We start from the raw sequence: 16162 nt of genomic DNA, 5'->3' as shown, positions 1-16162 counted from the left end.
GATGAAAATTAGGGTATTTATGAAGCCTCTTAACACTAGAACACTACCAACCCAGTAAAAATGACTGTTCCCAAAATTTTGCTTTTTGCAATCACCGAACACATACACCTGTTTTAAGAATAAAATTGGTATCAACTGATATTAAGAAAGAACTGTAATCAATATATTCGCTCATATTCATCGTACCGCTTGAAATTACTATAATCTATGCACGTTATAGTTAGGTACCCATTAAAGATCGGTAGTTCTAGTGTTAAGTGTGATAAAACTTTTCCTAGGCTATATTAATTTTCTTTCATATAAATCTCAAAAAATTCTAAGAATGTAATATTGGAAAACGAAAATTGTTTAATTGCTTATAGTTCATAATTTCATTATCGTTATTAAATTATACTGTTACATTTTTACATCTGACATATACCAGTAAATCAAATTTGATTGCAATATTTTTGTACCCTAGGTATGCAAAAGATGATAGCATTCTCAGTGACCGTATTTCATAGTGCAAAAGTTCTCACAAATCGTTCTATTTCGAGTATCATCGAGTACTTACGCTTGGTATGTTGTCGTTGTTGCAAACACCCTCTTGGAGAAGTCGATCGCGGATCTCCCATGCGAAAATCGACGGGCATTCCCGTTTATAGTCGGCGATTTTGTTAACCACCGGCGTGGTTGCCACACGTGGTTTGCTACCGCCAATTGCACGTGGTTTGATCGAGCCAGTCTCGTAGTACCTGAAAAATCAAACCAGTTTGTTCGTTGATAGAAACACTGGGACAATTTGCGAGCAATTCCACGATACGGTTCCATTGTATCTCGAATAATTTGGAATCGAAACAGGGGAAATTTTGGGAAAAATTTTGGAATCGAAATAGGGGAAAGGATACGATAACTCGTTAGACAAACAAAGATTCTAACGATATATGATCGTTATTAACCACTTGCGATGGAAACACGTGCCACGCACGTTGTAATGCTTCTGTCGCAGAATCGCCAACGACGTGGTACGCACGTCGTCAGGCAATTGTCACAGAAATACTGAACCGTTCTGACATACACGTCTGTAAATTTCTTGCCAGCGCAAGTGGTTAACCCTTTCGCTGCTGTGGGTGACTGTAGTCACCGGTCATGAGGCGCCATCTTCACACGACGGATGACTATAGTCAGTGCCCACCAAGATGGAGCCAAAAATGAAGACTAGAAGATTAAAAGTGCCATCATTCCACTTAGAAAGAATCCTCGCAAAGAATTACAAGTGCTATTGCGATGACGAATCTTTTTTCTTTTATTTTAAAAGACTTGGGCCCGAATGCGAAAGACTGCGTACACGTAATGTTTGCACTTTTGTTATAATGCTTCGTTTTACGGGAGGAACTCCGCTTTAAGGTCCACCGTAGCGAAAGGGTTAAGAGTGAGCGAGAGAAGGGACTTCAGGAAAGAGTGCACCAATTTATTTCAAATAATTAATTATTCCGATATTTTAACTTAAATATATTTTCTGTGTTACTCGTTAAAAAGAGTTATTATTCATTCTACCCAAATAGGGTTAAAGTATCCACGAGAAATTGATATATTAGAAGAAGAAGCTTTTAAAAAATAAACGGTTAGAAAGATAAAAAAGAGAGGGTCCTAGATAAATTGCAGCAGTCTATGGAAATTCGAATTTATTCAGGGAAAAGGGAGAAAAATAATCGTCTGTCACTGACCTGCCGAGTATCTTGGAGACACATCCGTTGCTGACTTGCAGTATGCGCGAAATGTCGCAGGGCCTAGCGCCACTGTGGGCCAGTTCGACGATCTTCTGCCTTGTCGAGTCTGGTAATGGTCGGCCATTCACGTAAACACCACCAAGCTGGTTAACCCCGCTGTGTCCTGCAGCCGAGCACCCAAATATTGAGTTCTGTCCGACCATAGAACCCCCGCCAATACCCGCACCACCCCCGTGCATCAAGTCCTCCTCTGTGAATCAAAACGCAAGCCAACGTGTATTCTGTCACTTAGTCAGGGTGTCTGGTTGGATAAACACCGGCCATACGCGGCCACGCGTACACGCGGGCCACGTTCTTATTAGTCTGATTGCACCCGCGAGCATCGTCATCATCGTCATCGCCGTGATGCGACATGAACAGCGGTGAACAGCGTGTTAGTGATAATGATTACGTCGCCGGTGGTATATACATACGCTGTCACGTGAGTTTCGTACGCGGGGAGATCGGAAATTTCATTTGGATCGAGCGATTAACCATTTGCAAACGAGAATTATTGTTTTAAACCGCTTTGGTTTAGGTAATAAACGTAAACTGAAGTAAGCGGAAGTAAAGAGACAACGTGGCGAATAAAATTGAATGTATAGTATAGTATAGTAATGTATAGTAATGTATAGTAATATAGTATGTCCAGTATAATATAATAACGTATAGCACAGGAGCACAGTACAGTAATACATAATAATATAGTATGTATAGTATAGTAACGTACAGTACAGTATTAGTAATCTATAGTAATACAGCATGTATAGTATAGTAACGTACAGTACAGTATTAGTAATCTATAGTAATACAGTATGTATAGTATAGTATAGTAAGGTACAGTAATGCACTAACTAGAAACAATAAAAATTCTATGAATAGGAAGATACTGATGATAAGAATAATGGAAGGGAAAAAAATTCTTATGTGTTATAATATAAAAGATAGTCATATACGCCTGCAAAGGGTTAATCTTTTTGACACGATGAAATATTTTTATGTAGAATGGATATTGATGATAGGGAATATTTTAATGAAATAATTTAATAATTGTAAATATTATTAAATTATTATTAATATATTTTTTAATGAACTATAATTATTCGAGATAAAGTCAAGAGAATAATTTGATGACTAGTTTGATGAATCGTATGCTTTGTTTGGTTTTATCAGTAAGGTATATTGGTAAAGTATTGCAACGTATATAAATATATAATAAGTAATATATTGTTATTATTTAGATGAACGTATTATAGGTTAATAGCTGCAATGCTGAAGAAGTAATAAGACGTCGGATAAAATTCTCAGACATTTTTCTCCGTGTCTCTGGACGCCATGCAAAATCATGGTATACTTGAAATTGCCTGGAAGACACAGTCGGACCGCGAAAGCTTAATCCTCGTACGTGTACCCGTTCCGTAATAATGTACGATGTATATGGCACATAATCGTTAAAACTGAAATCCAAATAACGTAGCGTACAATTTTCCTGCAAATCGCGGCAATTTCGAGTTCGTTCTGCAAACGTTGCATAAGATAAACACTAACATCGCAACTTTCATTAATCACAGTACACATTGCAACGCGAGTCAAAGGTAGGCACCGCCGAAAAATAAAAAACAAAAAAAGAAGAAAAAACAAAAAGAGAAAACAAAAAATAGAAAAAGAAGAAACAGCGGCATTGTCAATTCCGATACGTGACAATCGGTACAATTGTAACAGTCTACAATTGCGGGGGATACAATTCCAAACACTAAAGAGTACACTGGCAATATTTGCGTTGGTTAATCGATGAAAATACCCGAAACCACAATTAACTCGTTTTTCGACGACACGCGTTTGTAAAAATCAATAAACTTTTGTTAAATTTAACGAGATAAACGACTGCAAATAATCAGGCTATTCGTGCACGTACCTCTGTGCAGTTTATCAAAACGTATTTTCAAAAATGAAGTTAAAAGAGAGGGAAAGAATTCCGATAAAAAAAAAAAAAGGTAAAAAAGAAAACAAAAATAAAAAGCGTACCGAAGAAAAAGATAAAAAGGCGAAAACGAGGGAGAAAGAAAAAGAAAAAGCCCTTGCGCATTGCCATTACCGACTACAATTCACGGGGAAACCCCGTCGAAGGACGTTAACATTCCCCGCCGCCAAAGAATCCACGTTTTACCGGGTACGAAGGAACACAACGGGTCGGACGTGCAAAGTGGGCCTTTTGCTCTTTTGTCGCTGGGCTTTCTCTAAATTTACGTGCTAACGCCGACAGCGTGCGAAGAATAAGGGCGGAACGAAGCTCGCAGCCGTGGCTACGGGGTACACACGGCCGGGCGCAGGGACCGCGGCAAGGTTGCCGTAGCCCAGCATTGCTGCTCGCGCTAAATGCATCTTGCAATTAACGAATTTAATTAATCTCCCGCTTTTGCGGCGCGCAAAACGACAAGAAATAGTTGAAACGCAATTTGAATGGTCTGCCCGTGGCGCTACAGCACCGTATGAAACCACTTTGTGTGTAACGTCGCAGCACACCAGGCGTTTTCATCAGCCTTTAGCCGGCACCACGAGAGGGCCAAAATTCCACGCGTTTCGTGCTTATTTCACGCTCAAACTGGGCGTGTTTCCGCCTCCGCAACTATCTGTCACTTTTCCTTGCCTCGAATGCACCGCCACCTGGTGATATTACATCAGCGCGAGACAATCGGGAATTTTATATTTTCTACTCTTACAACTTTCACGTATCTACTCAAATTTATATCTCGTCGAAGAAGTTGACAAGGGAGGGTTTCACTAAATTTCTGAACTAACCGTTCTTACCGATACACCACCATTTTGTTTTTCGACGTCTCTTTTGGTGTATCGCAGAGCACAGGAGAGTAAGGGATTCGGAGCCCAGGGCGACGAAAGTATCGACTACGCTACTGGTCGTTCTTGACGCAGAGTAAAGAAATTTCGAGTATTCCAATGGACGATTGAACGAGAATTTTTTCCGGGTTAAAGAGTCGGAGCGTTGGAGATATACAACTTCGGCTTCATATTAATTTCCGTTGAAACACGTAGAATGTGATAGGGGGGCTCTAGCGTGTCGCCGTATCAATCACTGCCGACACCACGGGTTTAAATTACGATCGATCATTCTGTACTTTCTTCACCTAGGATACGTTATATTTCTTGCACCAGCAAATTTGCTAAATTGTTTGATCGGCGAAGAATTTGATATTTTTAAAGCCACACAGATGGAAGTTATTCTCGCGGATTGCTCCGTTAATCGAGTTACTCGAGCTGTCAACGAATGATTTCGTGTTACGCGCAACATTTAAAACACGACACTCGCTAACAGCGAACTAATTGCTGAAATTCACGAAATAAGCTGGCAAACGATATCACGGGACCCTATCTGAATGCCCGTCAGTGAGGGACAAGGCAAACCGGGAAGTTTGCATAAAAGACTAGAGAGATACATTCGTGGATAATGGGTATTTTTATACGGCACTGTAGCGATAGTGTCGAGAGCCAAGGCGGTGGTCGAACGAAGGCGTAAAGTCCATTCGATTATGCATGCCGCGTAAAGGAGACGATAACGACACAACGTTAAGACATTTTCCTTGATCCGATTAAAATGGCGGCTATCCTTCGAAAATTCCGCTCTGCCGTGCGAGCGCCCAATGAATATTCATCGATACGCCGGCCAGTTCAATAAGCACGTATGTAAATGTACCAAACGACACGCACGTCTTCGATTCGCGCAACCCACCATGGGAACGTTTCGCGACGCACGATGCGCCATCTTCCAAGATAACGCTCGGATTGAACAGTCGTGTCAGTTACCGACGGTCTAACCTCGCATAGTAGTTCTTTCATTCGAGCGTAGATTATCTCGCGACGAACACATTTCGCTTACCAAGATGTACACGCTACCACTGTTACACGGAAAACTGCCTTTAACGTACGCCATAAATTATTTAATCGGGAACACGCACCGTCCGAGAAATCCTGCTTCTCATCGAGTCCATCCACGTGGATCGATCTCGATCGCATCGACTCGTTTAATACGGAACCAAACGACCTCAAAACTACGTATATTGAAAATCACGACCCAGGAAATCAAGCGAGAATCAATGTGTCCCATCAACGGTCCCTCGCGGGAACCACTGTTTTCCTTTAGAACTCATCCGTCGTAAAAATAAACGGTTGTCGGAGGCATCGAAATCCCGGCGTCGCGAGAAAAACCCCGTCGTCTCTGCTTTGTGGGACAACGCAAACCCGCCGCTGGTTTTTCACCAGTTTTAATTCATTACAAAGAGGGTGTGACTCGAACACATACACGGCGAAAAAGACCGGCTGGAGGAACGCACAAAGTAGAAGCCTTTCTCTCTCCCGCTAACGGCCGCTGCTATCCCTTTCCTTGTCTCTCTGCCGCCTCGCGCGAGGAGAGCGAATCGTCCGTAGCACAGCACCGACGACCCGTGCACACGCCGTCCGCACACATTCTTTATATATAATTTCGCGTTAATCTACGCGACGACCAGCGCAAAAGCGAGTCATGCCGCAAAGTGAGGCAAAAAGGTTCCACTTGGCTGAGCGTGAAACGGGACACAGATTAAATCCCATCCTGCCGGCGCACGACGTCGCGGCACCCTTCCTCTTCGACCAGCCCCCCACCCCGCTACGTCCTAGCCCCCCTACTACCGCCGTCCCTTCCGTCGTCTCCCTCACAGCGCGGCCCCTGTCGCCCCCTCCTCGCCCGCCGCCGACCTACCTCGCCAAACAACCCCTGAACCTACCGTTCCTAACGCTACCGCCCTAGACAAGAGGGGTAGGGGGAGTGGGAAAATTCTGCCATTTCGTTCTCTTTAAGCGCGGAAATACTTGTCTGCTGTTAAAAAGTATAAATACATTCTTCGAGTCGATTAATACCATTTTCACTCGTTTCGCAACTACGAGAATTTTGTGACAATATTCCGTTTGTTCCTGTATCACATTTTTGTCATACGTATACGTTGGTGTTAGAATTCGGTGTACGAAATATGAAATATATTTTTTGGAATGTGAGAACGTAGAATAACTATTACGAATTCAGTATAATATTAACAGTAATTTATGCTGTATTAGACAATAACAAAAACAAAAAAAAAGCTGTTAAAATTCGCACACAGTACTTCAGTGTCCGAGGGATACGTATTATTAAAGGACTAACCTAAACGACTATTAACGCGGGAACAAACTTTTCATAAATACCTACACAACTTTATCAAATTCCACATACTCGAACGATAAATTTTCACGCGAAGTTGCACGATCTAGACTCAAAAAGCGTTGGCCATTAGGTTACAGAGAATCCACATTTCTTGCTTGCGTATGCTCGTTTATAGGTTAGACTGCGCGGCGAGCAATAACCGTTCACATGGCGGTGGCGTTATTCGTCTACGACGCATAGCATTCGCGATATCTACGTTCCGCTTACGACATTCTTTATTTCGGCTACAGTTTCTGCCGACTGGCGAAACGCGTGAGAATAACGGTCGCTCGTAAACCGTCGGTAACTCTGTTGGTTCGTGTCGAAAATACGTTGCCGTCTAACGACTAGCGCTGCGCGAAAGGTGGCGAATTAACGCATTTTCAGTGAGAACATGGCGGCACGTGTATACAGACGCTCGTAAACAATGCGATATAGAACGGTATAAACGGTATGTTCCCCAAGAGAAACAGTGAAACGAGCAGCAAACGGTTACTGGAAAGAAACGATTGATCGTTATCCGATAATAGAAACAAAACAGGCCAGCGAACCGGCTAATGCGCTACTTCAATTCCCAACAATGACGGAAAGTTTACGTCAGGATGTTTGTTTAATGGAACGCAATAATATCACGCGGATAATTAGCCAATGCATTTTCGAGGGGCATCCTTTCGAACGTAAAGAGTTTCGCGATTGGTTCTCTCTTCGCCTGGAAATCGTCGAGCACTGGAGAGTTCGATACGGTGATACTTCTGACGCGAAGAGCTACTATTCTCGTTAAAAACATATAAACTCCTCGAAGCGACGATCAGGCTCTAAAACATTCCGAAAAAGTTATCGAGCACTTTCGGATGCATCGCTCCGTTCATGCAATAAATTAGGTTGGTAAGACTCTTGTGTTGAAGTTCTTTTCACAATACTGAATATTATACGAAGATTATGTTAATACAACTTACGTAACTATACCGAATTTAATACTCTCGTGTAAAAATAATAATATACAACATATTTTTCATACATTTTTAGAATGTTTATCAACGTCACAAACATCGTACCGAGCGAATTAATTATTACACAAAAATGTAAGTTCGAGGAAGAATACTAAACGATACTAACGCAATTTCCTAACCTCTTAACAACAAGGTATTCCAAATAACTTTCTAAAAGTGCAATTTTAGACGTACGTGTATAGAATCATTTTCGCCAGAGATATCAAAGTGGCGTTCTTCAGTTTGAAAACATTACACCGCAAAGGAGGAGCCTCGATACCGTCAACTTTTTCGCTTTCACGTGATCACAAAACTCCCCTACGATTAACAAGTTTCCGACTCAACGAAACCTAGGAAATCAGATAACACAATTTTCTCTTTTCCCATCGCGAGGCATTCATACACGGTGCTCGAAAAGCGTGGCGTTGCCCTCGGCTCGAGGATCGCCGTTCCGTGGCTTAATAACGTTCAAAAACGTAACAAGCGGAATCCCATTAAGCGAAGAGACCACGGCGCGCGCGAAGAATATCCCGCGCAGGCACGTTTCGCTGGAAATATTTTTCTTTCATTCATTTTCAGTGGTGTGAATGGCGGAGGAGGAGGTGGAGGAGAAGTAGCGCGGGAAAAGCAGGCACGATGCGTTTTATTTATCCGAAAAGAGAAGTAACACTCGTTAAACGTTATTATCACGTTGTTGGGACGGAGGATTGAAAGCGGGAGTGGGGGGAGAGGAGCCGGGGCGGGAGAGTTCGCTCTGACAACTCGCTGCGAGCGTTTCGGGCTAAATCCACGCCACGAGGAAGCAAGAGTTTCATCCGAACGCGTTCTACCGCGACATCAAAGATGGCGCGCGGAGCATACATTCTGTAATGAGTTGAATCGCGGGCAGAGCGAGACGCTCTATCCGTCCTTCGCTTTCTAATGGGTTTAAACGCGCCCTCTCTCGCTCCGGCTTCCTTCTCTAGCGAATTCATTACGGGCAGTGTTAAGAAGCAGCGTTGAATTAGCGAAAGCAACGCCATCCTAACGGCGTATACTCGTTACCGCGCCTCTTATTATTAAAGCCGCGAGGCATCGGATCTTCGTCGCTTTTCACCGCGAAGAGAAACCACGGAACCGCGCGGTGGCATCGAAGTTAGTAGTCGGGTGATTACACTCGCGCGTTCCTTAATTATAATTGCCAAGTCGCTGGGAACGTAATTGGTATTTAAATACACGCCGGGTAATTTAAAATCGCTGACAAACCTCTGTTTCCCTTTGCTTGTCCTTTTTATTCATCTTTTTCCTTTTTTCAGTTCTTCTCCCAAAGCTGTTCCGAGATCTCCCACTCTCTCGCAATTTTTAATCACTCGTCCCATTAATGGATACTTTGTGGAGGAGCCGAGTACTTTTAAAACATGATTCCGAATTTTTCAAATGGAGAAGCTCTAGGAGTTCTGCCGGAAGGAAAGATGAGAAAAGATTATTTGTCTTTGATATTGGTATCTATGGTGTTTAGTATTATTTACGACGAACTAATAATTTATAGCCGGTCCTATTTGGCCATTCAGCCATTTGAATCTCCAAGTTTCTATTCGACGATGGTTTCATTCGAATATACAGGCTACGAATACACAGGTACGGATTGTCAAGTGTGTTTAAATTATTGAATAAATTGAATATTTAATTTCCGAAGCAAGAGAGATAAAGCATATTTAATATTGCAGAATTTATACGACGCTTGCATAATACGAGAAACACTGGAAATATCGATTACTTTAAGAAAACGATCCTCTAATTGCTCCCGTAGACGAAGAAACTTCAGAAGAGTAGAACGCAAACTTCATTGTTACAATATAACTTTAGAATCAACAACGTTGCACGACTGTCCTCCTCAAAAGCTGTTGTCCCAACTCGAAACCTAATTTCTTCGAGGCATTATTATCCGACATCCCCGAACACGGTAATACAAACTACATCTTCATTTAGACACAATCCATCTCTATCGTTTTTCCTCTAACCTATAAGCGTGGAACGGTGTCGCCGTTAGCTCCACACCACTGCGCACGCATCACTGCGCACATGCGTCGCAGATATAAAATATTTCTCGAGTTACTTCTCGCGAATCCGAATAAATATCATGAAAATGATTTCTGAAAAACGTTGAAAAATTTCTCTTCGTTCCATAACGTATTCCTTTTCAACTTTTAATTCGAAATAAATTTTCAAATTAACCTCAAGAAATTTTGCATTAATTTCTCGACTAAGCTTCGAGGATTTTAAGTTGATTTAAAACTAAGTTGAAATTCAAGCAGTAATTTTATCGAACTATGATACAATTTGTCTGAGTACCTTTTCCTGAGAATCAATTTTCTCTGTCGACACTGAAGGGGTTAAATAACGTGGTAATCATTTCAGACGTTTAATCAGCCAACACTCGGCACAAAGGTGGTAGGAGAGAAGAACAGGAAGGAAAAACAGTTGCATCGGTAGGACGGTGGGCATATAAATTATGAAACTAACGGGAAATCTCGAGATGCATTACGAGCGATATCCTATTGCCTCGCCATGGATAATCCCGCACCCTCGACATTTATTGCCCCTCGAAAAGCCAGCGCAGGTAATCTCCGCAGCCTCGGCTGGCACGCGAGCCGACCGGCACACGAGCGCCCATAACCATTAACAAATCTTGTAGCCTAGCACGAAATAAAGTGCTCTCGTGAATCGGCCGTTTGATTCCAATAGCTACGGGGCTGCTTTTATGGGAGCACGAAGAGAGATGAAGGGGAAACACTGGCGAAAGAACGGAGAGGAGACGATAGGAGAGAAGAAAGAAGGGTGCCGGTGTGTGCATGCGCGCGCGCTCGTGCCGCAAGGGTATTGTCGATCTCAACTCGCCGCGATGCTCGAACAGGGCACACACCAACAAAGAGGGGAGAACTCTTCTCTGCCTTGGGTATTATGATCGTCGAACGTAATACGATCCGGCCAAACTTCGGATAAACATACACGCCCCTGGTACACACAGCCTGACCCGAGCTAGACCTGCCGATGGAATCAATTTTAACGGACTGAAACTGAAGAGAATTAACAGATTCATGTGTGCGGACTTGGATTCCGAGCTGGTGAAGAGATTGTAACCTTTAGCTGAAGGGGAGCGAAGCTGGGGTTACAGATTTCGGGTGTTACGTAGCTACGCTTATCCTTAGAACATTATCCTCTGGTTTTGTTATTCTACCGTGACATTTAGTTTAGTATTTCGTACAAGAAGGTTATGAGAGCAGGATGTCGTATCAAATATTTATTAATTGCAAATGGAGGGCAAATAGGGTACAAAAATAAAATTGACAGAAGATACTTAGGAAAGTCTGGGCAACAAAACGACATGGAAAAGTATAAGAATGATTTAATATTTAAATCACATTCACAAGATTGTCAACGATACCCGTGATCAGAAGAGTCACAAGAACTAATCAAAGAAGAATTTAATCCAGATCCTAATAATCTGCAAATGACAGAAATCGATTCCAATACAAACCACAGCCAATATTTCTACTAGAATACGAAAGCCTTGTACAGGTTGCACGACCAGAGGTAATAAAAAATAAAGAAATCAAGACTTTCAAAACGACTGCCAGCATCCACACCCCCAAGGGGCCAAGAATTAATCTGACCGCGGTTGTGCGCCGATTTATACCGCACACGAGAGGTGCACGCATACGATTGAACGAGAAAGGAACGTGCACAAAGGAGAGACAAATTGGCGGTGTAGGCGCTCCGTTTATTAAAGCCAACGCCTGACCCAGCCTGACCCGAAGCAATACACCGAATGTGCCGAATGTTGTAGCCGGATAGAAGGGGAAAGTCGACGGCACCGAATCGGCAGAAGCTTTTTGGGTAAAAGGCGCCACCCTTCGGCGTCGAGTCTCCGTTGAAGGGGCTGTTGGCCCGACAGAAGCCAAGGAAAGGCGTGTCGGGTTACAGGCTAACCCCGGGGGTAACCGCGAGCCCCACCTAAGCCCATAAGCGTACACGTATTTGCGCACCCCTTCGTATAACTCATTGCGAAGGTCACAAATTTCGCCCGAAGGCTGCGGTGCGATCCGAACCACCTATGATCCTCCCGGGTACCCGGACATTGGCCACCGTTAGCGGAAAGGTAACAAGATGTAAATTGAGACGCGTTTAGAAAGGATACACTGCTAATTAGCCTACTCCGTGTTACATTTAGAATATTACATGCTCAAGTTTTGTGGTAACAAGGATGATCAAGTATTGGGGACCCCTTCTATACTGAAATTAGTGACACCGATACACGACTTGCTGCGAGACTTGTGAAACGTACAGATTAGGGTATTCTTATTAGGTTAAGGGACAGTTTAACCCTTTGCACTCGGTGATTTTTTCGTTACAGAGAAATAGTAATTCGAAGACTTTTTGCCATAAAGTCGGCGATATTTTTAAAACGGCGAATAAGAAATCGAATAAGAATTATTTTACTTCGATATTCCACGTATTGTTGGATAATTTTAAATTTGATATATTAATTAGAGTCGCCTCTCGAGTGCAAAGGGTTAATAGACAATGATACGAATAAATTGATCACAATGACGATATAGAAAATTCTACAAATGTAATTTATCTAACTTAAATACGTTTACTGATCCTGTCATAGCCAGTCACGGATGGCGCCACCTGCGAGCCGAGAGCCAATCGCTGCTGCCTCCCACAGAAGTTAACGCATTGAGTTATATAACCTACAAATCCGCCCGTCGAAAACTTATTTTCGCGAGAAATAGAAGGATTAAAAAATGAGAATAAGGCGTGACAATCGCATCTTTCTAGGTGGCCGAGCAGATCCAAACACGAAGAGGAGCTCGTGTGCGCCGGCATTTTGTGTTGGACGGGGCTCAGGACCCGATTCACGGAACCGGGCCCTCCTGTCCCGGCCGGAGACAACTCGAAATCCATCCCGAAGATACGACACATCGTCCATCCCGATTGTATATCGATAAAAAAGGATCACCGTGTCTCGGGTTTCACGGTACACGGTACAAAGTTGACGCTAACGATTGCTGACAATACGAAAGGCGACCGACGCTCGACCGCATTGTAACGGCCTTCTATTAGCACAGTCGACGAGATACAAGAGCCGGATCGTCCAGATACCGTATCTGAATGACAGATAATCGGCCACCTTTCAGTTTTCTCAGTCTCGCGATTAAAAAATCGATTTCTTTTTCATCTCCTGAAAGGACATGTCTTCCCAGCGACACAGAGACGTGTTTAATTACTTCTTTTTCTATTAATCTTTCCATTTTTCTCCTCTTATTTCATTAACCCCTTGCCTTACCATTTAGGTTCCGATGATGCGTGCCATAGTGAACAGCAAGGTCGGTCACACGTCGAGCCACTTCGTGCGAACGCGGCGGGGAATAACACGCAACTGAGACAGAAAGACATCGACGAAAATTAACCACGAACCGTAATGTTTACGTTGGGCACTACCTATGAACCACGTATCTCGCCCGTTAAATTTATGTTCGACCCGATTCCCCTACCACGTGTCTCACACGATATTGTAGGCGAAGGGGTTAATATATTCTGTAGTGCGTAGTGCAAAAATTAGGAAGTGTGTGAGAGTAAGCGAGCTCCGGTGATCGATAAGACGGCGTGAATGTTGAGGACGTAACAGAGATAACCAGTGTCTCGAAACGAAGTAGTGATCCGCTTGATTTTCGCCGCGAATGGATAAAGAGGAACCACCGCGATGCACCCTTAAGAAGTGCAAATCGAGGAGCGAATCAGAGGCATATAATATCAAAGATGAGAGCGGCATGTACTAGAAACAAAAGAATATTGTATCCAACAGGATAAAGTAGAATTGGCCACTGAGAAGCAGAGACTTAGACATGTCTTCCCCACCCTTTACAAGTGTGAGAATTATTAAGATACATAAGAACAGTTACTTGATACATGTGCCATGATATTTCTAATCTTTTCCTGGTTCAAGTTAGACAAAGGTTATTTCAACTAAACTAAATAGAAGAATATAAAATATAATTAAAATTTGTCAGGCAATAAGAGCTAATAGAAATAATAGCCGATATATTAATTACGTTGCATCGAATCTTTTCCTAATTGAATAAACTGTATAAAGTCAACGATTGCACGAGTTAAATTTAAAACGAAGTTAAGTTACACAAGGCAAAGCATATAGAAGCAATACACGTGCAATTTTCTGGGTGGAAAGCGATCATACACTATGGTACTTGATGGAACTGACGCGCCCCTTTGAAAATGCACCACAAGAGGACTCGCATAAGAGCGCTATTCTCGAGGATAGCGTATATACGAACAATATGCAGTCGATAGGGCTCGCACATAAATCTTATGTCGACAGAAGAAAATCGCAACGCGATAAAAATACGTAACCCACATACGATACGTTCGTGTTTTCAATTCCTTTCGCAAACACGTGAAAGCTCGGATAATACCGGCGAAACCAAGTAAAAAGGAGAAAAAAAAAGTTAAACTCCATGTATCAGTTCATCGACGTACGGATTACAATCGGACACTATGCTGATGGAATGTTTTGCGACAGTAGCTCCATCTGTGGTGAACGAGTTTTGCGACACGGGTAGCGATGCAAAGCGGCGATAGAATATATAGGTATATCCACGGTGCATTTGTAAAAAGCCTGCTTTGAGAAGTCCATACATTAGCAGGTTGCCTTTATATCAAAAATAACCTATACAAGTTAATACAAAAACATTGTTCTGATCGGCGTTTACCTGTCTATATGGATAATAAATAGCTGGTCTATATTGATACTAATTGTAAAGACTTTATACCGTAGCAATTGCATGTGTGTACCTTGTGATTGACCGCGACTACTTGTCCTATAACACAGACTTTTATATAGTAAGAGTATTACTCAGATTTAATTTCAATTTACAACAGTCAACATGCATGCAGCAAACACACACAGAATTCCAAATTACTTCAAATATCACATTATTCCAGCTAACTCATACAATCTCTAAAAATCTTATAAGACAAGGAGCCACCGGTCCACCACTGGTCTCAACAATGGAGTGTCAAAACGATAAGAATGCAATCAAAACCTAATTCAAATAAGAAATAAATTAATAAATAAATGTGGAGAGAAAGAAATTCGTAAAACCAGAGAACACTCGGCTTCGCAAATAAACGAGCTCGTTCGACCAACCTTTATGTGGCATCTTCCAGAAGGGCGGTTCGGGGGTGGGCGAGCAAGGGTTAGCCACCCCCGCGCCCAACAGGGTTCTTGCTGCGTGCAGCGCCGCCGCCGCCGCTTCCCTGCTCCTCGCTGCCGTAGCACTTGGCGGATAATCCGAAGCGCTGTCACTTCCGGCGATGCCGCCACCGCCACCGCCGCAAGGACGAAGGTGCAGGTTCAGCCGACCGCCGCCGACTGTGCCACCGCCACCACCGCCTCCTCCGCCTCCGCCACCGCCGCCACCTCCGGCCACGCTAACACAGTGCTGGAAAAAACAAATGGACAATCGTCGACCATTAATTAATCGCTCGAGGAAAAACGTCTGGAGAGTAATCTTGAATTCAACCGAGGATTTTCAAAGGAAAATTTATGTCGTGGTTCAGTACAGGCTTTCAACCTCTTAGGTAAGAATGTCGAATATAGCCGACAACTGCCGAGTGCATTTTTACGAACGAAACACCACAATAACCGAAAGCATATATATGCATATCGTAGTCTAATGCATACTGCTATCTTTAATGTTTGTCAATTCTCGTGTAATTTTTCTATTTAAAGTAACAAATTAGATAAATTATTCGCTGTGACGATAGATTGTTATGAAACACATGTCATGTAAAAGCAAATATGTAACGGTCAAGCGAGAAGAGGTTAGAATATAGTATCGCGTTGTTGTATTGTGAAATAGATCGAATCTGAGTTTCTTCACACAACGAGATGTAAATATTCTATTCTTTTTAACACTAGAAAGACTGAAACTTAGTATATACCTATATTGCCCAAAAGCAGTCAAAATGACTGCATTGTGAAAGAATAACTAATATGTAAAGAAAGTTATTTAAAATTAATTTTTAATATTTTTTTATGTTATTTACAGTTATATAACAGGTTATTAGTAAATATTAACAATAAAAAAAATAATTTATGCATTATTATTCGTCCAAGAACTGGCTCTAGGCAC

General features: G+C 42.5%; 1 protein-coding gene across 1 annotated transcript in view; it reads right to left on the bottom strand.

Annotated features, from left to right (window-relative positions):
- The window catches only part of toy (paired box 6 protein twin of eyeless), a 50442-nt gene extending 35206 nt beyond the window's left edge, over nucleotides 1-15236 (bottom strand). The window contains exons 1-3 of the mRNA XM_017901402.1: nucleotides 15175-15236; nucleotides 1707-1959; nucleotides 554-734 (exon numbers count right to left, since the gene is read on the bottom strand). Coding sequence (XP_017756891.1) covers nucleotides 554-734; nucleotides 1707-1959; nucleotides 15175-15187 — 447 coding nt within the window. The 5' untranslated portion in view covers nucleotides 15188-15236. The remainder of the gene's footprint in view (nucleotides 1-553; nucleotides 735-1706; nucleotides 1960-15174) is intronic.
- Between the last annotated feature and the right edge of the window lie 926 nt (nucleotides 15237-16162).

The sequence above is a fragment of the Eufriesea mexicana genome, unplaced genomic scaffold (assembly GCF_001483705.2).
Source record: "Eufriesea mexicana isolate 0111107269 unplaced genomic scaffold, ASM148370v2 scaffold474474821, whole genome shotgun sequence".
NCBI lineage: Eukaryota > Metazoa > Arthropoda > Insecta > Hymenoptera > Apidae > Eufriesea > Eufriesea mexicana.
Note: the sequence above shows the minus strand (reverse complement) of the source record. Positions and strands in the feature narration are given on the sequence as shown.